Raw genomic sequence first — 23,430 nt, 5'->3', positions numbered from 1 at the left:
GATCTTCCTCCACTCCTGAAGTGGCCCCCACCCTTGGGAGTACACAAATCCCCATAACAGAACTTTTGCCAAATGGCCACGGAGAATTAGAGAATGGAGAATTAGAGGCCATGCATTAATGAAGCCAAGTAGAGGCAGAACTGGGACCCTCTGCTGTCTTTTGTGCAAGGCAGCCCACATCAAAGGAAACTCCAGACACTTGAGCACCGACACCCAGAGATGAATTATGAGAGTATCGTGCATCTCAGGGTTAAGTCCAATAAACCATCACAACCAAGAAAGCCCTCCACACACACCCCTGCGTCTCATGTTTCTCTAGCGGTCCCGGATACTAAGCTATCGAGACTTGCTCTCCAGAACCACTTAGCTGACCCAAGTTTGGACTCTCCATATCAGTCCAGCCCCAACGAACTCGTTGAGACGTCAGTTGTCCCGTTTGGACCTCCCGCTAGGAAGTTATGACTCATCCTAGATATTGGGAATTATTTTAGCTAGGAGATCAAAGCAAAGGAAGATAATTTGGTCCAACCCAGAGGGGTGGTGGCAAACATGGGAGAGGTAGGAGTTAAAAGGTAGCTAAACACCTTTAGCCTTCATCTTTGTTCTGCCATGGAAGCCACGTCACCTTATGTGTGGAGACGGACCAGAAACTAAGGTGCCTGTGAATACGAGAGCTTCCCCTCCTCCACAAGTGATAAGAACCAGTAACATGACACATCCAGCTAACTGCTATCCCCAACCTGTACCCTACTTTTATCTGTACTTCTGGCTGTAACATCTGTCTATTACGCTGTATATATTTGTAGCATCTAGTGCTCCTTTTGGTAATTAAAATATCAATTAATTCTGGGCTGCTCTTAACTCGAAACCTGATTTACAACATCCTTGAGTTTGGCTATTTACTTATACGCTACCTGGGGTTGGTTTCTGACTCAATATAAGCTTGTTAACGGATTGGGCTTATACCTAACAAGGAACTGGTGGCAGCATACCATCCTGGTATTTTGGGGGATCCAGGCAGTGACGGGCCGGTGGGGGGTGTGTGTGTGTGTGTGTGTGTGTGTGTGTGTGTGTGTGTGTGTGTGTGTGTGTGTGTGTGTGTGTGTGTGTGTGTGTGTGTGTGTGTGTGTGTGTGTGTGTGTGTGTGTGTGTGGTGTACAGGCCAAAAGTTTGGACACAACTTCTCATTCAAAGATTTTTCTGCATTTTCATGACAATGAAAATTGTACATTCACACTGAAGGCATCAAAACAATGAATTAACACACGGCATAATTATATATATAAAAAATTGTGAAACAACTGAAAATATGTCTTATATTCTAGGTTCTTAAAAGTAGCCACCTTTCGCTTTGATTACTGTTTTGCACACTCTTGACATTCTCTTGATGAGCTTCAAGAGGTAGTCACCGGAAATGGTCTTCCAACAGTCTTGAAGGAGATCCCAGAGATGCTTAGCACTTGTAGCCATGCTACATATAGGTGGTCCCTACAAACCAGGACCCCTAGAACAGGGGTCTATATATAGATAGATAGATCGATCTATCACCCTCACTGCAGAGTGCCCTGATAACCAATATGTGACAGGTCAGCCTCTCTGGCAACTACTTATCCTAGGTGGAGTTCCCTGACTGACCTGAGGTTAACGGGGCTCTAGAAAGCTGTGACTGTGTAAGCTCCGTCACAGATAGGTGACGGTGGGGTGATATCCGTATCCCATCTGCTCTCTCATGCGTTTTCCTTACAATATCAAACAAGAGAAAAAAAATAATTTAACAGTCAGCATGGCAGATCATTGTTACCACACATACAGCAGAACGTACAATAGGGTTAAAGTACAGCAACAGCCAGCCCACAGTGACAGCCACACCCACACCACAGTGTCAAACACACGAGACACCCCGACAGCCACACCCACCCTGAGAGCCAGCCAGCCATCCCACAGCATCACACATCCACCCTGACAGCCAGATACCCCACAGCGACAGCCACACCCACCCTGACAGCGACAGCCCCACCCCACAGCCACACCCACAGACAGTAGTGATGTGTCGTTCGTGAACGAGTCGACACAAAGAGCCGGCTCCCTGCTGTGAACGAAAGGACTTGGCTCTGCAGCGTGAGTGAGCCGAGTCTTTTTTTTTTTTTTTCTTTCTTGTCTGGCACCTGGCAGCCTATCAGATTCAGCCAGTGAAGTGTGACTGTGACTCATGTGGGAGGAGCAGTCAGCAGAGAGGAAGATGTGGAGTCTGTGGACTGTAAACAAATGCAAGTGAGTCCAGTGATCACTCATGTATGTTGGCACTTTCAAATGTAAACCTAAAATCCTGTGATGGAGGACTGGATCAGGTTGTGTATATGCAGGGTACAAGATTCCCTATGCCGCTGCCTGGATTATCGGTACCTGTCACAGCCTGAGACTTGTCTTACTTCCCACACACACTGGGATCACTTAACACTTCGGCATCAAGGCACTGACAGGTGATGAGCTCTCTCCATCCACTCATTACTGGCAGCAGAAGACCCAGTGCCGCAGATATTAGTAAGAACAAGTGATCTACAATTGGCAGAATAAGATGTTAGGAATGAGCTCGTCTTAAGGGAGGATTTGATGGCTCTGAAAAGAGCCTTTGCGGTACAGTTCGGTCATGTGGAGTACAGATCTAAGCTCTCTCCCCACAGATCCTGCGGGCCAGCTGGATGTCTTTGGGCATGATGGTGACCCTCTTAGCATGGATGGCGCACAGATTTGTGTCCTCAAACAGCCCCACCAGATAAGCCTCGCTGGCCTCCTGCAGGGCCATGACGGCCGAGCTCTGGAAGCGGAGATCGGTTTTGAAGTCCTGGGCGATCTCTCTCACCAGGCGCTGGAAGGGAAGCTTACGGATCAGCAGCTCGGTGGATTTATGATAGCGGCGGATCTCACGGAGAGAGAGTGTCCCTGGCCGGTATCTGTGCGGCTTCTTCACGCCACCAGTGGCGGGAGCGCTCTTCCTGGTGGCCTTAGTGGCCAGCTGCTTGCGGGGAGCTTTCCCTCTGGTGGATTTACAGGCGGTCTGCTGGACCGTCGGCACAAAAAAACATTCCATGTAACTTTTTTTTGTGCATCGCGTCCGCCATTTTCGACCGCGCCCCCTCCTCCCCAGACCTTACAATGGGGCAGCGGATGTGTTGTAAAACTGCATCCGCTGCCCACGTTGTTCATTTCTTTCACAACGTGTGTCGGTACATCGGGCCGACGCATAGTGACGGCCCCGTACCGACACTAGTGTGAAATAAGCCTTAGCACAGTGCTTGCAGCATGCCTTTATTTTTATGAATTACAATCTTATACAGCACCAACATATAGCACAGCACTTACAAATGCAGAAAGGACGTGTACAAAAAACGGCACATATTACAAAGTAATACAGGTTAGGCTGGGTTCACATTACGTTAGTGGCGTCCGTTAGACGGACTATGTTACACAGCGGCATAAACGCGGTGTAACGTAGTCCGTTACGGCCGCCATTGACTCCAATGTCGGACGCATCACTAACGCACACCCACAATGGGCGTGCGCTAGGGATATGCCATCATTGAGTGACGGACCCTGAGACGCGGGCTGCAGCGTTTCCGGGTCCGTCACCGCCAGCGCAGATAGAGCATCTGCTTGCTCTATCTGCGCTAGCGCGATGTAAACGTCGGCACTTGCGTTAACAGCAGCCCGTTAGCGTATGTGCTGAACGGGCTGCTGCTAACGCAGTGTGAACCCGGCCTTAGGACTACAACCAAGTAGCGCGGGCTCTGTTCACAAGAGCCAACAATCTGCGGAAACAGCAATGCTAAAAAACAGTCTTTACTGCTTCACTAGATACTTATACAGGTGTATCATGAGGGTGTCACTTTACAGGCAAAGACCGGGAACGATGACAGTGTAAAATCTATTTTTATTTAAAAAAAGAGCCGGTTCACGAGCCGAAAGAGCCGGCTCTTTATGGTGAGCGGAGCCGAATCACCAAAAAGAGCCGGACTGCCCATCACTAACAGACAGCCCCCCACAATGACAGCCAGACACTTCAGAGCGACAGACACACCCACCCCAAGCGACAGCCAGCCACCCCACAGCGACACATCCACCCCAAGCGACAGCCAGCCACTCCACAGCAACACATCCACCCCAAGCGACAGCCAGCCACCCCACAGCGACACACCCACCCCACCCCACGCGACAGCCAGCCACCCCACAGCGACACACCCACCCCAAGCGACAGCCAGCCACCCCACAGCAACACACCCACCCCAAGCGACAGCCAGCCACCCCACAGCAACACACCCACCCCAAGCGACAGCCAGCCACCCCACAGCAACACACCCACCCCAAGCGACAGCCAGCCACCCCACAGCGACACACCCACCCCAAGCGACAGCCAGCCACCCCACAGCGACACATCCACCCCACAATGACAGCCAGCCACTACAGAGCCACACCCCCACAGCGACAGACACAGCTACCCCACAATGACAGCCAGCCACTTCAGAGAGACAGACACACTCACCCCACAACGACAGCCAGACACCCCACCACCGTGCGCACAGATCAACACTTGCCTCACTCACTCCACGTGTGCAGCTGGTATAAAGCACGGGCAGCCTCACCCACGGGGGATCCTCAGATTATGTACATGGAAATGACTCAGCGTCAGCGCAGTCTCCAGCGACTAGAATGGAGGTGATTTTTTGAGGGAATGATGTGACCGGAAGGGGCGGAGCCTCCTTCAGTCCTGTGAAGACGGACGGAGATACTATAGACCCGTGTACAGATGGGAATGAGGACCCTGTTTGTTGCGTCTAGATCGGAGGCGATTTTTTGAGGTCCTCATTTTGGACACTCCGCTCCAGACAGCTCAGTGCTGAGATGACCCGAGCGAGGCCCTCAGATCATCCCTTCCCGATGTAGTCATCTCAGGACTGACCGGACAGAATGGAGATGGTTCCTGGAGCTCCTCCAGCTTTTTAATTTTTTTAATGAAATTTCTCAGGTGTTTAATGAAGAAAATATAACAAATCAGACATGATTTTTTTTACACTGTTCTATATTTTATGTAATTGGGCAAAATTCAATTTTTACCCCTTATTTATATAACTTACATTTTTATTGTGGCTTTTTGTAATATAGATAATTACACTCTGCGCTGATTTTTCCGTGATACAATAACGTGACTTTCCCCGTCTGCCACCAGTTCTGGCCGCAGCCGCAACATTGTGAGGAGTGGGCAGAGCTTCACGGGGAGAGGCGTAAAAGAGCGCAACAGACAGTCATCATAACAGAGCGCAACCGACAGTCATCATAACAGAGCGCAACCGACAGTCATCATGACAGAGCGCAACACAGTCATCATAGTAGAGCACCAGCGACAATAATCATGACCGCAACCGACAGTCATAACAGAGCGCCATCGAGTCATCAAAAGAGAGCGCAACCGACAGTCATCATGACAGAGCTCAACCGACAGTCATCATGACAGAGCTCAACCGACAGTCATCATAAAAGCGCAACCGACAGTCCTAACAGAGCGCAACCGACAGTCATCATAACAAAGCGCAACCGACAGTCATTATAAAAGAACGCAACCGACAGTCATCATAAAAGAGCCCAAGGGACAGTCGTCATAAAATAGCGCCACTGACAGTTGTTATAACAGAGCGCAACCGACAGTCATCATAACAGAGCGCAAGTGACAGTCATAAAAGAGCGCAAGCGACAGTCAAAATAACAGCGCAACCGTCAGTCATCATAACAGCACCATCAACAGTCATAACAGCGCCAATGACAGTCATCATAACAGAGCGCAACCGACAGTCATCATAACTGAGCGCAACCGACAGTCATCATAACAGCGCAACTGACAGTCATCATAGCAGAGCACCAGCGACAATAATCATGACAGCGCAACCGACAGTCATCATAACAGAGCGCCATCGACAGTCATCAAAAGAGAGCGCAACCGACAGTCATCATGACAGAGCTCAACCGACAGTCATCATGACAGAGCTCAACCGACAGTCATCATAACAGAGCGCAACCGACAGTCATCATGACAGAGCACAAGTGCCAGTCATCATAACAGAGCGCCACCGACAGTCATAACAGAGAGCAACCGACAGTCATCATAAAAGAGTGTAACTGACAGTCATATCAGAGTGCAACCGACAGTCATAACAGAGAGCAACCGACAATCATCATAAAAGAAAGCAACCCACAGTCATAACAGGGCACAAGCGACAGTCATCATAAAAGAGCGCAAGAGACAGTCATCATGACAGAGCTCAACCGACAGTCATCATAACATAGCGCAACCGACAGTCATAACAGAGTGCAACCGACAATCATCATAACAGCGCAACTGACAGCCATCATAACAGAGTGCAAGCGACAGTAATCATAAAAGAGTTCAAGTAAGAGTCAAAAGAGCACCACCGACAGTTATAACAGAGCGCAACCGACAGTCATCATAACAGCGCAACCGATAGCCATCATAAAAGATCACCACCGACAGTCATCATAACAATGACAATGTGATGACTGTCGGTGGTACTCTTTTATGATGACTGTCGGTTGCGCTCTGTTATGATGACTGTCGGTTGCGCTGTTATGATGACTGTCGCTTGCCCTCTGTTATGATGACTGTCGCTTGCCCTCTGTTATGATGACTGTTGCTTGCGCTGTTATGACTGTCGGTTGCATTCTTTTATGACTATCAGTTGCATTGTTATGACGACTGTCGGTTGCGCTCTGTTATGACTGCCGGTGGCGCTCTTTTATGATGACTATCGGTTGCGCTCTGTTATGATGACTGTCCGCACTCTTATGATGACTGTCGGTTGTGCTCTGTTATGACTGACGGTTGCGCTGTTTTGACTGCCGCTTGCGCTCTGTTTTGATGACTGTCGGTTGCGCTGTTATGATGACTGTCGGTGGCGCTATTTTATGATGATTGTCTCTTGCGCTCTTTTATGATGACTGTTACTTGCGCCTTGTTATGATGACTGTCGGTTGCGCTCTGTTATGATGACTGTCGGTTACGCTCTGTTGTGATGACTGTCGGTGACGCTCTGTTGTGATGACTGTCGGTGGCGCTCTTTTATGATGACTATCGGTTGCGCTGTTATGATGACTGTCGCTGGTACTCTTTTATGATGACTGTCGGTTGCGCTTTGTTATGATGACTGTCGGTTGCGCTCTGTTATGATGACTGTAGGTTGCGCTCTGGTATGATGACTGTCGGTTGCGCTCTGTTATAATGCCTGCCGGTGGTGCTCTTTTATGAGGACTGTCGGTTGCGCTGTTTCGATGACTGTTGGTTTCGCCCTGTTATGATGAGTGTCGCTTGCGCACTGTTATGACTGTCGGTTGTGCTGTTATGATGACTGTAGCTTGCGCTCTTTTATGATGACTGATGGTTGCGTTCTTTTATGATGACTGTCGGTTGTGCTGTTATGATGACTGTCTTTTGCGCTCTGTTATGACTGTCGGTTGCACTGTTATGATGACTGTCGGTTGTGATCTGTTATGATGACTGTCGGTTGTGCTGTTATGATGACTGTCGCTTGCACTCTGTTATTATGACTGTCGCTTGCACTCTGTTATGATGACTGTCGGTGGCAAAATCATTTTTCATATTTTTCAAATTTTTCATATTTTTATATTTCTAATGCAGTAATACAATTCAATTTTCATATTTGCATGCTATGGGGCTACAGTGTGCTGCCCTTTTGTTTGAGAGTATATGAGTTGGTGACTCTAGGTTCAGCACCTGTTCACACAGTCTATGTTTGGATGTGACGGTCAGTTTTTTTGAAGTTTGTATTCATTAGCCTTCTGACTGAGCACTCTGCCTTCTAGTCACATGTGTTTTTAATCCCAGCAGGGCCACTACCCCTCTACAGAGAGAGAGAGAGATATTTTAGTCTGAGAGAGGACTCACATTAGGTTCCCATTCAAATGAAGACTTTATTCTCAGAGAGGAAAGGCATTATTAGGCCCTGGAAATGAGAAATACCTTATCGTGGCTTCCGGGTACACATGAATTGGCCAATTTATGCGCTAAACTTTCTCAATTTTTCATATTTCATTTTTTACATTTTTCAAATTTTTCATATTTTCATATTTCTAATGCAGTAATGCAATACAATTTTCATATTTGCATGCTATGGCGCTACAGTGTTCTGCCTTTTTGTTTGAGAGTATATGAGTTGGTGACTTTAGGTTCAGCACCTGTTCACACTTACTCTGTTTGAATTTGACGGTCAGTTTTTTTTTATGTTTGTATTCATTAGCCTTCTGACTGAGCACTCCGCCTTTTAGCCACAGGTGTTTTTAATCCCAGCAGGGCCACTACCCCTCTACAGAGAGCGATATTTTAGTCTAAGAGAGGATTCACATTAGGTTCCCATTCAGATGAAGACTTTATTCTCAGAGAGGAAAGGCATTGTAAGGCCCTGCAAACGAGAAATGCCTTATCGTGGCTTCCAGGTACACATGAATTGGCCAAATTATGCGCTAAGCTTTCTCAATTTTTCATATTTCATTTTTTCCACATTTTTTCATATTTCTAATGCAGTAATGCAATAAAATTTTTATATTTGCATGCTATGGCGCTACAGTATGCTGCCTTTTTGTTTGAGAGTATATGAGTTGGTGACTCTAGGTTCAGCACCTGTTCACAGTCTATGTTTGGATGTGAGTCAGGTTTTTTTAAGTTTGTATTCATTAGCCTTCTGACTGAGCACTCCGCCTTCTAGCCACAGGTGTTTTTAATCCCAGCAGGGCCACTACCCCTCTACAGAGAGAGAGATATTTTAGTCTAAGGCTACGTTCACATTAGCGTTAAGCTAATGTGCGTCGGGTTTGCGTCGGCGACGCAGCGGCGACGCATGCGTCATGCGCCCCCTATACTTAACATGGGGGACGCATGCGTTTTTTTTTGTTGCGTTGTGCCACACATGCGTCTTTTTTGCCGCAAGCGTCGGACCAAGAAAACGCAACAAGTTGCATTTTTCTTGCGTCCGATTTTCGGCAAAAACCGACGCATGCGTCGCAAAACGCAGCGTTTTTGCGTGCGTTTTGCCGCGTTTTTGCGTGCGTTGTGCGTTGCGTCGCCGACGCAGCGGCGCACAACGCTAGTGTGAACTTAGCCTAAGGGAGGACTCACATTAGGTTCCTATTCAGATGAAGACTTTATTCTTAGAGAGGAAAGCCATTGTTAGGGCCTGGAAACGAGAAATGCCTTATCGTGGCTTCCAGGTACACATGAATTGGCCAATTTATGAGCAAAACTTTCTCAATTTTTCATATTTCATATTTTTCAAAATGTTCATATTTTCATATTTCTAATGCAGTAATGCAATTCAATTTTCATATTTGCATGCTATGGTGCTACAGTGTGCTATCATAATAAAGCGCAACCGACAGTCATCATAACAGAACAACCGACAGTCATCATAACAGCTCAACCGATAGTCATCATAAAAGAGCGCCACAGTCATCACAACAGAGCGCAACCGACAGTCGTCATAACAGAGCGCAAGAGGCATTCATCATAACAGTGCAACCGACAGTCATAAAAGAATGCAACCGACAGTCATAACAAGGCGCAAGTGACAGTCATCATAAAAGAGCGCAAGAGACAGTAATCATAAAATAGCGCCACCGACAGTCATTATAACAGCACAAGCAAGTCATCATAACAGAGCACAAGTGACAGTCATCATAACAGCGCAACCGACAGTCATAAAAGAGCACCACCGACAGTCATAACAAAGCGCAACCGACAGTCATCATAACAGAGAGCAACCGACAGTTATCATAAGAACGCCACTGACAGTCATCATAACAGAGCGCAACTGACAGTCATCATAAAAGAGCACCAGCAACAGTCATAACAGCGCAACCGACCGTCATCATAAAAGAGCGCCACCGACAGTCATCACAACAGAGCGTAACCGACAGTCGTAACAGTGCGCCACCGATAGTCATCATAACAGAGCGCCACTGCCAGTTATCATAACAGAGGGCTAGAGACAGTCATTATAAAAGAATGCAACTGACAGTCATCATAACGGCGCAAGTGAGTCATAAAAGAGCGCAAGAGACAGTCGTCATAAAATAGCACCACCGACAGTCGTCATAACAGAGAGCAAGCGACAGTCATCATAACAGAGTGCAAGCGACAGTCATCAAAACAGAGCGCAACCGACAGTCATCATAACAGAGCGCCAAGGACATTCATCATAACAGCGCAACCGACAGTCATAACAGCGCAAGCGACAGTCATGACAGCGCAAGCGACAGTCATAACAGCGCAACCGACAGTCATTATAAAAGAACGCAACCGACAGTCATCATAAAAGAGCCCAAGGGACAGTCGTCATAAAATAGCGCCACTGACAGTTGTTATAAGAGCGCAACCGATAGTCATCATAACAGAGCGCAAGCGACAGTCAAAATAACAGCGCAACCGTCAGTCATCATAACAGCGCCACCGACAGTCATAACAGAGCGCCAATGACAGTCATCATAACAGAGCGCAACCGACAGTCATCATGACAGAGCTTAACCGACAGTCATCAACCGACAGTCATCATAACTGAGCGCAACCGACAGTCATCATAACAGAGCGCAACTGACAGTCATCATAGCAGAGCACCAGCGACAATAATCATGACAGCGCAACCGACAGTCATCATAACAGAGCGCCATCGACAGTCATCAAAAGAGAGTGCAACCGACAGTCATCATGACAGAGCTCATCCGACAGTCATCATGACAGAGCGCAACCGACAGTCATCATGACAGAGCACAAGTGCCAGTCATCATAACAGAGCGCCACCGACAGTCATAACAGAGAGCAACCGACAGTCATCATAAAAGAGCGTAACCGACAGTCATAACAGAGTGCAACCAACAGTCATAACAGAGAGCAACCGACAATCATCATAAAAGAATGCAACCCACAGTCATAACAGGGCACAAGCAACAGTCATCATAAAAGAGCGCAAGAGACAGTCATCATGACAGAGCTCAACCGACAGTCATAACATAGCTCAACCGACAGTCATAACAGAGTGCAACCGACAATCATCATAACAGCGCAACTGACAGCCATCATAACAGAGCGCAAGCGACAGTAATCATAAAAGAGTTCAAGCAAGAGTCAAAAAAGCACCACCGACAGTTATAGCAGAGCGCAACCGACAGTCATCATAACAGCGCAACCGACAGCCATCATAAAAGATCACCACCGACAGTCATCATAACAATGACAATGTGATGACTGTCGGTGGTACTCTTTTATGATGACCGTCGGTTGCGCTCTGTTATGATGACTGTCGGTTGCGCTTTGGTATGATGACTGTCAGTAGTGCTCTTTTATGACTGTCGGTTGCGCTGTTATGATGACTGTCGCTTGCCCTCTGTTATGATGACTGTTGCTTGCGCTGTTATGACTGTCGGTTGCATTCTTTTATGACTGTCAGTTGCATTGTTAAGATGACTGTCTCTTGCGCTGTTATGACGACTGTGGGTTACGCTCTGTTGTGATGACTGTCGGTGGCGCTATTTTATGATGACTGTCACTTGTGCCTTGTTATGGTGACTTGTTTGCATTCTTTTATGACCGTCGGTTGCACTGATATGATGACTGTCTCTTGCGCTGTTATGACGACTGTCGGTTGCGCTCTGTTATGACTGTCGGTGGCGCTCTTTTATGATGACTATTGGTTGCACTCTGTTATGATGACTGTCGGTGGCACTCTGTTATGATGACTGTCGGTTGTGCTCTGTTATGACTGACGGTTGCGCTGTTTTGACTGCCGCTTGCACTCTGTTATGATGACTGTCTGTTGCGCTGTTATGATGACTGTCGGTGGCGCTATTTTATGATGATTGTCTCTTGCGCTCTTTTATGATGACTGTTACTTGCGCCTTGTTATGATGACTGTCGGTTGCATTCTTTTATGACTGTCGGTTGCATTGTTATGATGACTGTCTCTTGCACTGTTATGATGACTGTCGGTTGCGCTCTGTTATGATGACTGTCGGTTACACTCTGTTGTGATGACTGTCGGTGATGCTCTGTTGTGATGACTATCGGTGGCGCTCTTTTATGATGACTATCGGTTGCGCTGTTGTGATGGCTGTCGCTGGTACTCTTTTATGATGACTGTCGGTTGCGCTTTGTTATGATGACTGTCGGTTGCGCTCTGTTATGATGACTGTAGGTTGCGCTCTGGTATGATGACTGTCGGTTGCGCTCTGTTATAATGCCTGCCGGTGGTGCTCTTTTATGAGGACTGTCGGTTGCGCTGTTTCGATGACTGTTGGTTTCGCCCTGTTATGATGAGTGTCGCTTGCGCACTGTTATGATGACTGTCGGTTGTGCTGTTATGATGACTGTAGCTTGCGCTCTTTTATGATGACTGATGGTTGCGTTCTTTTATGATGACTGTCGGTTGTGCTGTTATGATGACTGTCCTTTGCGCTCTGTTATGACTGTCGGTTGCACTGTTATGTGTTGTGAACTCTATTTTTGGGCTCCCTCTAGTGGTCACAAGCGGTACTGTGTAGTGTTGTCTTTCTGCAGGTTGCAGCATCAGCTGGTTCGTTATCCTTGGTTGGTTTCCTATTTAGCCCACCTGGATACTCAGTTCCTTGCCTGCTATCAATGTATTCAGTGCTCTTCAGATTCCTTGTGGCTACCTTGCTCCCAGTCTCTCCAAGACAAGCTAAGTTTTTGTTTGATCATTTTTTGATTATCAGCGTTCATTATGTTTTTAGTCCAGCTCGCTAAAATGTGATTTCCTCGCTTGCTGGTTGCTCTAGGGGACTGAGTTTCTCTCCCCACACCGTTAGTTGGTGTGGGGGTTCTTGAAATCTCAGAGTGGATATTTTGTAAGGGTTTTTTACTGACCGCATAGATTCCCTTTTCTATTTTCTGCTATCTAGTATTAGTGGGCCTCATTTGCTGAATCTGCTTTCACCCCTGTGTATGTGCCTTCCTCTTACCTCACCGTTATTATTTGTTGGGGGCTTCTATATCTTTGGGGATTATTTCTCTGGAGGCAAGAGAGGTCTTTCTTTCTCTCTAGGGGTAGTTAGTTCCTCAGGCTGGCTCGAGACGTCTAGGATTTTTAGGCACGTTCACCGGCTACTTCTAGTGTGTTTGGATAGGTTCAGATTTGCGGTCAGTCCAGTTTGCCACCTCCCTAGAGCTTGTCCTATGTTTGTTACTTAGCTGGAGTCATTTGTGATCCTCAACCACTAAGGATCATAACAGTTATGATGACTGTCGGTTGTGATCTGTTATGATGACTGTCGGTTGTGCTGTTATGATGACTGTCGCTTGCACTCTGTTATTATGACTGTCGCTTGCACTCTGTTATGATGACTGTCGGTGGCAAAATCATTTTTCATATTTTTCAAATTTTTCATATTTTTATATTTCTAATGCAGTAATACAATTCAATTTTCATATTTGCATGCTATGGCGCTACAGTGTGCTGCCCTTTTGTTTGAGAGTATATGAGTTGGTGACTCTAGGTTCAGCACCTGTTCACACAGTCTATGTTTGGATGTGACGGTCAGTTTTTTTGAAGTTTGTATTCATTAGCCTTCTGACTGAGCACTCTGCCTTCTAGTCACAGGTGTTTTTAATCCCAGCAGGGCCACTACCCCTCTACAGAGAGAGAGATATTTTAGTCTGAGAGAGGACTCACTCCCATTCAAATGAAGACTTTATTCTCAGAGAGGAAAGGCATTATTAGGCCCTGGAAATGAGAAATGCCTTATCGTGGCTTCCGGGTACACATGAATTGGCCAATTTATGCGCTAAACTTTCTCAATTTTTCATATTTCATTTTTTTACATTTTTCAAATTTTTCATATTTTCATATTTCTAATGCAGTAATGCAATACAATTTTCATATTTGCATGCTATGGCGCTACAGTGTTCTGCCTTTTTGTTTGAGAGTATATGAGTTGGTGACTTTAGGTTCAGCACCTGTTCACACTTACTCTGTTTGGATTTGACGGTCAGTTTTTTTTAATGTTTGTATTCATTAGCCTTCTGACTGAGCACTCCGCCTTCTAGCCACAGGTGTTTTTAATCCCAGCAGGGCCACTACCCCTCTACAGAGAGATATTTTAGTCTAAGGGAGGACTCACATTAGGTTCCTATTCAGATGAAGACTTTATTCTCAGAGAGGAAAGCCATTGTTAGGCCCTGTGTTATGGACCTGGTGGTTAGGTGCACCTGGAATGACTTGATGGTTAAACTAGAAGACAGGACAAGCTCTGGGAAGTGGGAACTCTGCTGACCGCAAATCCTAATCCTATAACACACACACTAGAAATAGCTGTGGAGCGTACCTAATTCTCCCTAGACACCTCTTCACAGCCTAAGAGCTTACTACCCGTAAAGATAGGAAAATAAGCCTTACCTTGCCTCAGAGAAAATTCCCCAAAGGTAAAGGCAGCCCCCCACATATATAAGGCTACGTTCACATTTGCGGTCAGCGCCGCAGCGTCGGGCGCCGCAGCGGCGCCGCATGCGTCATGCGCCCCTATACTTAACATGGGGGCGCATGGACATGCGTTGTGCTGCGTTTTGCGCCGCATGGCCGCAAGCGTTGGACGCAAGAAACGCTTCAAGTTGCATTTTTTTTGCGTCCAACTTGCGGGCAAAAACGACGCATGCGGCGCAAAACGCAGCGTTTTAGCGTGCGTTTTGCCGCGTTTTTGTTTGCGTTGTGCGCTGCGGCGCCGACGCTGCGGCGCACAACGCAAATGTGAACGTAGCCTTAACTGTGAGTTAAGAGGAAAGTCACAAACACAGGGATGAAACAGGTTTCAGCAAAGGAGGCCAGACTTACTAGATAGACTGAGGATAGGAAAGGGATCTATGTGGTCAGCACAAAAAACTACAAAAAGCCACGCAGAGTGTGCAAAAAGACCCCCGCACCGACTCACGGTGCGGAGGTGCCACTCTGCAACCCAGAGCTTCCAGCTAGCAAGGCAATATCATGTTAGCAAGCTGGACTAGAACTTAGCAAGTACTAAGAAATATATTCAGTACACAATGAACAACAAATGAACTAGCAGGGACTTAGCTTCTGCTGGAGTAGACAGGTCATCAGAAAGATCCGAGAGAGATCTGAACCAGTGCTAATACATTGACAGCTGGCATGGAGTAACGATCTGAGTGGAGATAAATAGAGAAGCCAACCCAGCCGCAAACGAGGGCAGCTGAGGAAGCAACCTCAGGACCAGCAGTTCCACTCACAGCCACCAGAGGGAGTCCACGGACAGAACTCGCCGAAGTATCATGACCACAGGAGGGAGTTCAAGAACGGAATTCACAACAGTACCCCCCCTTGAGGAGGGGTCACGGAACCCTCACCAGAGCCCCCAGGCCGATCAGGACGAGCCAAATGAAAGGCACGAACCAACTCGGCCGCATGGACATCGGAGACAAAAACCCAGGAATTATCCTCCTGACCATAGCCCTTCCATTTGACCAGGTACTGAAGTTTCTGTCTCGAAATACGAGAATCCAAAATCTTCTCCACCACATACTCCAACTCCCCCTCGACCAACACCGGAGCAGGAGGGTCAACGGAGGGAACCATAGGCGCCACATATCTCCGCAACAACGACCTATGGAACACATTATGAATGGCAAAAGAAGCTGGAAGGGCCAAATGAAACGACACAGGATTGAGAATTTCAGAAATCTTATAAGGACCAATGAAACGAGGCTTAAACTTAGGAGAAGAAACCTTCATAGGGACATGACGAGACGACAACCAAACCAAATCCCCAACACGAAGTCGGGGACCAACACAGCGACGGCGGTTGGCGAAACGTTGAGCCTTCTCCTTGGACAATGTCAAATTTTCCACTACATGAGTCCAAATTTGCTGCAACCTGTCCACCACAGAATCCACACCAGGTCAGTCCGAAGGCTCAACCTGCCCTGAAGAAAAACGAGGATGAAAACCAGAATTACAAAAAAAAGGCGAAACCAAGGTAGCCGAACTGGCCCGATTATTAAGGGTGAACTCAGCCAATGGCAAGAAGGTCACCCAATCATCCTGATCAGCAGAAACAAAGCATCTCAGATAGGTCTCCAAAGTCTGATTAGTTCGTTCGGTTTGGCCATTTGTCTGAGGATGGAAAGCCGAAGAGAAAGACAAATCAATGCCCATCTTAGCACAAAAGGACCGCCAAAACCTTGAAACAAACTGGGAACCTCTGTCCGACACGATGTTCTCCGGAATGCCATGCAAACGAACCACATGCTGGAAAAATAGTGGAACCAAATCAGAGGAGGAAGGTAATTTAGGCAAGGGTACCAAATGGACCATCTTAGAGAAGCGATCACAAACCACCCAGATGACCGACATCCTTTGAGAGACAGGGAGATCTGAAATAAAATCCATGGAAACATGCGTCCAAGGCCTTTTCGGGACTGGCAAGGGCAAAAGTAACCCACTGGCACGAGAACAGCAGGGCTTGGCCCGAGCACAAGTCCCACAAGACTGCACAAAAGAACGCACATCCCGTGACAAGGAAGGCCACCAAAAGGACGTAGCCACCAAATCTCTGGTACCAAAAATCCCCGGATGACCAGCCAACACCGAACAATGAACCTCTGAGATAACTCTACTAGTCCATCTATCAGGGACAAACAGTTTTTCTGCTGGACAACGGTCAGGTCTATCAGCCTGAAACTCCTGCAGCGCCCGCCGCAAATCAGGTGAGATGGCAAACAGAATTACCCCCTCTTGGAGAATACCAGCCGTCTCAGGAACTCCCGGGGAATCAGGCACAAAACTCCTTGAAAGGGCATCGGCCTTCACATTCTTAGAACCCGGAAGGTATGAAACCCCAAAATTGAAACGGGAGAAAAACAGCGACCATCGAGCCTGTCTAGGATTCAACCGCTTAGCAGACTCGAGATAAGTCAGATTTTTGTGATCCGTTAAGACCACTACACGATGCTTGGCTCCCTCAAGCCAATGTCGCCACTCCTCGAACGCCCACTTCATGGCCAACAACTCCCGATTGCCAACATCATAATTACGCTCAGCAGGCGAAAACTTTCTAGAAAAGAAAGCGCATGGCTTCATCACAGAGCCATCAGAAGATCTTTGAGACAAAACAGCCCCTGCTCCAATCTCAGAAGCATCAACCTCGACCTGAAAAAGGAGCGAAACATCTGGCTGACACAACACAGGGGCCGAAGAGAAACCACATTTCAACTCCCGAAAAGCCTCAACGGCCGCAGAGGACCAATTTACCACATCAGCACCTTTCTTGGTCAAATCAGTCAACGGTTTAACAACACTAGAAAAATTAGTGATGAAGCGACGGTAAAAATTAGCAAAGCCCAAGAATTTCTGAAGGCTCTTCACAGATGTAGGCTGAGTCCAATCATAAATGGCCTGAACTTTAACAGGATCCATCTCGATAGTAGAAGGGGAAAAAATGAAACCCAAAAAGGAAACCTTCTGAACTCCGAAGAGACATTTAGACCCCTTCACAAACAAAGAATTAGCACGAAGAACCTGGAACACCATTCTGACCTGCTTCACATGAGACTCCCAATCATCCGAAAAGACCAAAATATCATCCAAATATACAATAATGAATCTATCCAAATACTTTCGGAAGATGTCATGCATAAAGGACTGAAACACAGATGGAGCATTAGAAAGCCCGAATGGCATCACCAGGTACTCAAAATGGCCCTCGGGCGTATTAAATGCTGTTTTCCATTCATCGCCCTGTTTAATACGCACCAGATTATACGCCCCTCGAAGATCTATCTTGGTGAACCAACTAGCCCCCTTAATCCGAGCAAACAAATCAGACAGTAGAGGAAAAGGGTACTGAAATTTGACCGTGATTTTATTGAGAAGGCGGTAATCTATACAAGGTCTCAGAGAACCATCCTTCTTGGCCACAAAAAAGAACCCTGCTCCCAACGGTGACGACGACGGGCGAATATGCCCTTTCTCCAAGGACTCCTTTATATAACTCCGCATAGCGGCGTGTTCCGGCACAGATAAATTGAAAAGTCGTCCCTTAGGAAATTTACTACCAGGAATCAAATTAATAGCACAATCACAATCCCTATGAGGAGGTAGGGCACTGGATTTGGGCTCATCGAATACATCTCGGTAATCCGACAAAAACTCAGGGACTTCAGAAGGAGTAGAAGGAGAAATTGACAACAACGGAACGTCACCATGTACCCCTTGACAACCCCAACTGGACACAGACATTGATTTCCAATCCAATACTGGATTATGGACCTGTAGCCATGGCAAACCCAAAACGACCACATCATGCAAATTATGCAACACCAAAAAGCGAACATCTTCCTGATGTGCAGGAGCCATGCACATGGTCAATTGAGTCCAGTACTGAGGCTTATTCTTGGCCAAAGGCGTAGCATCAATTCCCCTTAATGGAATAGGATACTGCAAGGGCTCCAAGAAAAAACCACAGCGCCTGGCAAACTCTAAGTCCATCAAATTCAGGGCAGCGCCTGAGTCCACAAATGCCATAACAGAGTAGGACGACAAAGAGCAAATCAGAGTAACGGACAAAAGAAATTTAGGCTGTACAGTACCAATGGTGACGGACCTAGCGAACCGCTTAGTGCGCTTAGGACAATCAGAGATAGCATGAGTGGGGTCACCACAGTAAAAACACAGCCCATTCTGACGTCTGTGTTCTTGCCGTTCAGCTCTGGTCAAAGTCCTATCACATTGCATAGGCTCAGGCCTCTGCTCAGAGGACACCGCCAAATGGCGCACAACCTTGCGTTCACGCAAGCGCCGATCGATCTGAATGGCCAAGGACATTGATTCATTCAGACCAGCAGGCGTGGGAAACCCCACCATAACATCCTTAAGGGCTTCAGAAAGACCTTTTCTGAAAATTGCTGCAACGGCACACTCATTCCATTGAGTAAGCACAGACCACTTTCTAAACTTCTGGCAATATACCTCCGCTTCATCCTGACCTTGACACAAAGCTAGCAAGATTTTCTCTGCCTGATCCACAGAGTTAGGTTCGTCATAAAGCAATCCAAGCGCCAGAAAAAACGCATCTACATTAAGCAATGCAGGATCTCCTGGCGCAAGGGAGAATGCCCAGTCTTGTGGGTCGCCACGTAACAAAGAAATAATGATTTTTACTTGCTGAATGGGGTCACCAAAGGAGCGGGGTTTCAAAGCAAGAAACAGTTTACAATTATTTTTGAAATTCAGAAATTTTGATCTATCTCCAAAAAACAAATCAGGAATTGGAATTCTAGGCTCTAACATAGGATTCGGAACTACATAATCTTGAATGCTTTGTACCCTCGCAGTGAGGTGATCAACACAAGAGGACAGACCTTGACTGTCCATATCTACACCTGAGTCCTGAACCACCCAGAGGTTAAGTGGAAAAGAAAGACAGAACACACTGCAGAGAAAAAAAAATGGTCTCAGAACTTCTCTTATCCCTCTATTGAGATGCATTAACACTTTGTGGGCCAGCTGTACTGTTATGGACCTGGTGGTTAGGTGCACCTGGAATGACCTGATGGTTAAACTAGAAGACAGGACGAGCTCTGGGAAGTGGGAACTCTGCTGACCGCAAATCCTAATCCTATAACACACACACTAGAAATAGCTGTGGAGCGTACCTAACTCTCCCTAGACGCCTCTTCACAGCCTAAGAGCTAACTACCCGTAAAGATAGGAAAATAAGCCTTACCTTGCCTCAGAGAAAATTCCCCAAAGGTAAAGGCAGCCCCCCACATATATTAACTGTGAGTTAAGAGGAAAGTCACAAACACAGGGATGAAACAGGTTTCAGCAAAGGAGGCCAGACTTACTAGATAGACTGAGGATAGGAAAGGGATCTATGTGGTCAGCACAAAAAACTACAAAAAGCCACGCAGAGTGTGCAAAAAGACCCCCGCACCGACTCACGGTGCGGAGGTGCCACTCTGCAACCCAGAGCTTCCAGCTAGCAAGGCAATATCATGTTAGCAAGCTGGACTAGAACTTAGCAAGTACTAAGAAATATATTCAGTACACAATGAACAACAAATGAACTAGCAGGGACTTAGCTTCTGCTGGAGTAGACAGGTCATCAGAAAGATCCGAGAGAGATCTGAACCAGTGCTAATACATTGACAGCTGGCATGGAGTAACGATCTGAGTGGAGTTAAATAGAGAAGCCAACCCAGCCGCAAACGAGGGCAGCTGAGGAAGCAACCTCAGAACCAGCAGTTCCACTCACAGCCACCAGATGGAGTCCACGGACAGAAATCGCCGAAGTATCATTCATGACCACAGGAGGGAGTTCAAGAACGGAATTCACAACAGCCCTGGAAACGAGAAATGCCTTACCGTGGCTTCCAGGTACACATGAATTGTCCAATTTATGAGCAAAACTTTCTCAATTTTTCATATTTCATATTTTTCAAAATGTTCATATTTTCATATTTCTAATGCAGTAATGCAATTCAATTTTCATATTTGCATGCTATGGCGCTACAGTGTGCTATCATAATAAAGCGCAACCGACAGTCATCATAACAGAACAACCGACAGTCATCATAAGAGCGCCATCGACAGTCATAAAAGAGCGCAACTGACAGTCATCATAAAAGAGCAACAGCGACAGTCATCATAACAGCTCAACCGATAGTCATCATAAAAGAGCGCCACCGACAGTCGTCATAACAGAGCGCAAGAGGCATTCATCATAACAGTGCAACCGACAGTCATAAAAGAATGCAACCGACAGTCATCATAACAAGGCGCAAGTGACAGTCATCATAAAAGAGCGCAAGAGACAGTAATCATAAAAGAGCACCACCGACAGTCATAACAAAGCGCAACCGACAGTCATCATAACAGAGAGCAACCGACCGTCATCATAAAAGAGCGCCACCGACAGTCATCACAACAGAGCGTAACCGACAGTCATAACAGTGCGCCACCGATAGTCATCATAACAGAGCGCCACTGCCAGTCATCATAACAGAGGGCAAGAGACAGTCATTATAAAAGAATGCAACTGACAGTCATCATAACAGGGCGCAAGTGACAGTCATCATAAAAGAGCGCAAGAGACAGTCGTCATAAAATAGCACCACCGACAGTCGTCATAACAGAGAGCAAGCGACAGTCATCATAACAGAGTGCAAGCGACAGTCATCAAAACAGAGCGCAACCGACAGTCATCATAACAGAGCGCCAAGGACAGTCATCATAACAGCGCAAGCGACAGTCACAACAGCGCAAGCGACAGTCATGACAGCGCAAGCGACAGTCATAACAGAGCGCAAGCGACAGTCATCATAAAGGAACGCAACCAACAGTCATCATAAAAGAGCGCAAGCTACATTCATCATAACAGAGCAACTGACAGTCATCATAAAAGAGCACCACCGACAGTCATCATAACAGAGTGCAACCGACAGACGTCATAAAAGAGCGCAAGCTACAGTAATCATAACAGCACAAGTGACAGTCATCATAAAAGAGCACAACCAACAGTCATCATAACATTGTGCAGCCGACAGTCATCATAACAGAGCGCAACCGACAGTCATCATAAGAGAGCGCAACCGACAGTCATCATAACAGTGCGCAACCGACAGTCACCATAACAGAGAGTGACAGTCATAACAGCGCAAGCAACAGTCATAACATAGCGCAAGCGTCAGTCTTAGCAGCGCAAGCGACAGTCATCATAAAAGAGCGCAACCAAGTCATCATAACATTGCGCAACCGACAGTCATAATAACAGAGCGTAACCGACAGTTATCATAACAGAGCGCAACCGACAGTCATCATAACAGAGCACAACCGAGTCATCATAATAGTGCGCAACCGAGTCATCATAACAGAGCGCAACCGACAGTCATCATAACAGAGAGCGACAGTCATAACAGCGCAAGCAACAGTCATCATAACATAGTGCAAGCGACAGTCATAACAGAGCGCAAGCGACAGTCATTATAACAGAGCGCAAGCGACAGTCATCATAAAAGAGCGCAACCGACAGTCGTCATAAAATAGAGCAACCGTCAGTCGTCATAATTTATAACCCAGAAGTGATATAAATTATTACAGGAATGTCCGTGGTTACTGGAGAACATTTCTGGTGCAATTTTCGCCACTTTTGTGATATAGATCCTGGTGATTCCGCTGGCTGCACTCCGTTACTGGCCGAGACTTGTGCACATACAGGAAAATTTGAATTCTATCCAAACTGACCAATCAGAGCTCTGTGTAAGGTTTTATATTCCGAAAAGCATAATAAAAAAAAAATATTAATCTAATATTAAAAAAAAATGCACAAAGTGGCCGCTACTTTCCCCCTCTAACCCTTCACTAAAGAGTATATGCAGGACTTTATGAAAAACAAAAAATGTGCCTAAGCATTGACAGGCAGGTGATTGCAACTTACCTGCCTATAGTGCCTGACGCTGTTCTTCCCCGACACAGAGTGGTCAATGACCGTTCCTGCCGGAGGTTCAGAAGCTTCTTCTGGCATCACGTCGAGCAGAGGCTTCTTTTCCGCTCTGTTGACGGGGTCGGGACTGCCGTCATTCTGATTGATAGACGAATTACCGCTGCCTAACTGGGAGAGCCGGCTGTCAATTAGAATGAGTTGTAAGTCACACCCCGTCGCATCAGCAAAGGAAGCTGACTACCCAGCAGGAGCGGTCTGTGAGCACTCTGTTCCAGGGATGAAAGGCACTGAGCACAACAGGCAGGTATCAACTACCTGCTTTTTGTGCTTAGGCACATTTTTTGTGTTTCAATAAAGTTCTGGATATGCCCTTTAAGACTGGCATATAAAATTTAAACTACATGAATTGGGGCTGTAATCTTGTCTGTTTGCAAATAAATAAAGACACTCCATACAGCAACTTCATCTTGCTTTCTCACAACAGAGTTGAGTAGATCGGCGCTCCTGCACTGAAGTTCATCATTTCTGTGTACACAGTACCGTCTATTAGGGTGTCCTCCATGCAGCAACTCCATTCTAGCTGTCTCACTACAGAGATGAATAGATCGGCATTCCTGCACTGAGGTTCATTATTTCTGTGCACACAGTTCTGTGTATAAAGATGTCTTCTGTACAGCAACTCCATTCAAGAACATCTCACTACAGGGATAAGTAGATCGGAGTTGCTGCACTGAGACTCATGATTCCTGTGCGTAATGTCTATTCTTGTGGTTACATCAGTAGCGTAGCTACCAGGAGTGGGTAGAGGGGGGCGGTCGCCCAGGGCCCCGCGCTCTGAGGGGGCATACCCAGAGCTACAATACTGTAACTGTATCAGCGTGCACAGTGCACCTATACAGT

At 46.7% G+C, this 23,430-nt stretch overlaps 2 protein-coding genes across 13 annotated transcripts in view; both read right to left on the bottom strand.

Moving 5' to 3' along the window:
- The window catches only part of INPP1 (inositol polyphosphate-1-phosphatase), a 410,629-nt gene that overhangs the window by 352,766 nt on the left and 34,433 nt on the right, over positions 1-23,430 (bottom strand). For 4 of the 12 annotated variants that reach the window (XR_013218272.1, XR_013218274.1, XM_077275656.1 and 1 more), the window contains exon 1: positions 4,638-4,729. The exons of 1 other annotated variant lie outside the window; for it this stretch is intronic. The gene's annotated coding sequence lies outside the window, so the exon portion shown is untranslated. Of the gene's footprint in view, positions 1-1,635; positions 1,740-4,589; positions 4,730-23,430 lie in introns of those variants that run through there. 7 more of the 12 variants (XM_077275652.1, XM_077275650.1, XR_013218273.1 and 4 more) reach the window with 5 other exon arrangements.
- Positions 2,663-22,611, bottom strand: LOC143786248 (histone H3-like). Its single transcript, XM_077275525.1, has 2 exons — positions 22,525-22,611; positions 2,663-3,055 (listed from the first exon to the last, which is right to left on the bottom strand). The coding sequence occupies exons 1-2, from the start codon at positions 22,609-22,611 to the stop codon at positions 2,663-2,665; spliced, it is 480 nt and encodes a 159-aa protein (XP_077131640.1).

The sequence above is a fragment of the Ranitomeya variabilis genome, chromosome 7, assembly GCF_051348905.1.
Source record: "Ranitomeya variabilis isolate aRanVar5 chromosome 7, aRanVar5.hap1, whole genome shotgun sequence".
Classification (NCBI taxonomy): domain Eukaryota; kingdom Metazoa; phylum Chordata; class Amphibia; order Anura; family Dendrobatidae; genus Ranitomeya; species Ranitomeya variabilis.
The sequence above is the reverse complement of the archived record's forward strand: the minus strand, read 5'-3'. Positions and strand labels throughout refer to the sequence as shown.

What these genes read in the sequence shown, in the direction of transcription:
- LOC143786248 (XM_077275525.1), bottom strand. Translation starts at nt 22,611, where the DNA reads ATGCCAGAAGAAGCTTCTGAACCTCCGGCAGGAACGGTCATTGACCAC. An exon ending in GCGTCAGGCACTATAGGCAG is followed by an intron (nt 3,056 to 22,524) that starts GTAAGTTGCAAT and finishes ACGGTCCAGCAG; the next exon opens with ACCGCCTGTAAATCCACCAG.